At 42.3% G+C, this 758-nt stretch overlaps 1 protein-coding gene across 1 annotated transcript in view; it reads left to right on the forward strand.

Moving 5' to 3' along the window:
• Positions 1 to 758, forward strand: part of DFFA (DNA fragmentation factor, 45kDa, alpha polypeptide) — a 20,107-nt gene that overhangs the window by 6,281 nt on the left and 13,068 nt on the right. The window contains exon 3 of the mRNA XM_006866395.1: positions 284 to 426. Within this exon, the coding sequence (XP_006866457.1) occupies positions 284 to 426 (143 nt within the window). The remainder of the gene's footprint in view (positions 1 to 283; positions 427 to 758) is intronic.

Consider the following 758-nt stretch of genomic DNA (forward strand, 5'->3'; position numbering starts at 1 on the left):
CTCAATGCAATGGAATGACATATAGTATCTATAATATTAGGGACTGTGATTGTGAGGGTGATGCTGGACTGGGCAGCAAGTCTGTCGTACACAAGATGGCTATGAGGTAGTAATGATCCAACAACACCTAATAACAACCACCACAGATGAGGATTGACTTTCCTAGGAATCCTACATGTCTGAGCAGGAGGGTGTGCAGACACCAGGAGGTGGGAGGTGGCAGTTGGGGGTGGTGAGAGCGCACGTATAGGGCCTGTGACTGGTGTTTTCTCCCACTTATCAGATGGAGGTACAGCTTGGATTTCCCAAGAGTCCTTTGATGTAGATGAAACAGACAGTGGGGCAGGACTGAAGTGGAAGAATGTGGCCAAGCAGCTGAAAGAAGATCTTTCCAGCATTATCCTCCTGTCAGAGGAGGACCTCCAGGTGAGCCGCTTCCTCTTCCTGTGCAGGGCCAACCCTTCTTAGCATCCAATAATTACATTTCTCTCCATTCTTAGTTTTATAATTCTCACATTATAGCTAAGAGTCTTCATTTTTTTAAGACTTTTTATTGTTAATTGAATGTAGGTTTACAGAGTAGATCATCAGTTTTATACTCAACAAATCATATTCTTTGCTTCATTACAATGATTGTAATCCCTCCAGGTCCAAACCATTTGTAATTTACCTCTATTCACTTTACTTATTGCATTCTTTCCTGTGTCTCCTGTTACCTTCATCTTTTCTCTGCTTACTTCCCTCTTGTTATATATTGC

The sequence above is a fragment of the Chrysochloris asiatica genome, unplaced genomic scaffold (assembly GCF_000296735.1).
Source record: "Chrysochloris asiatica unplaced genomic scaffold, ChrAsi1.0 scaffold00090, whole genome shotgun sequence".
NCBI classification, from domain to species: Eukaryota; Metazoa; Chordata; class Mammalia; order Afrosoricida; family Chrysochloridae; genus Chrysochloris; species Chrysochloris asiatica.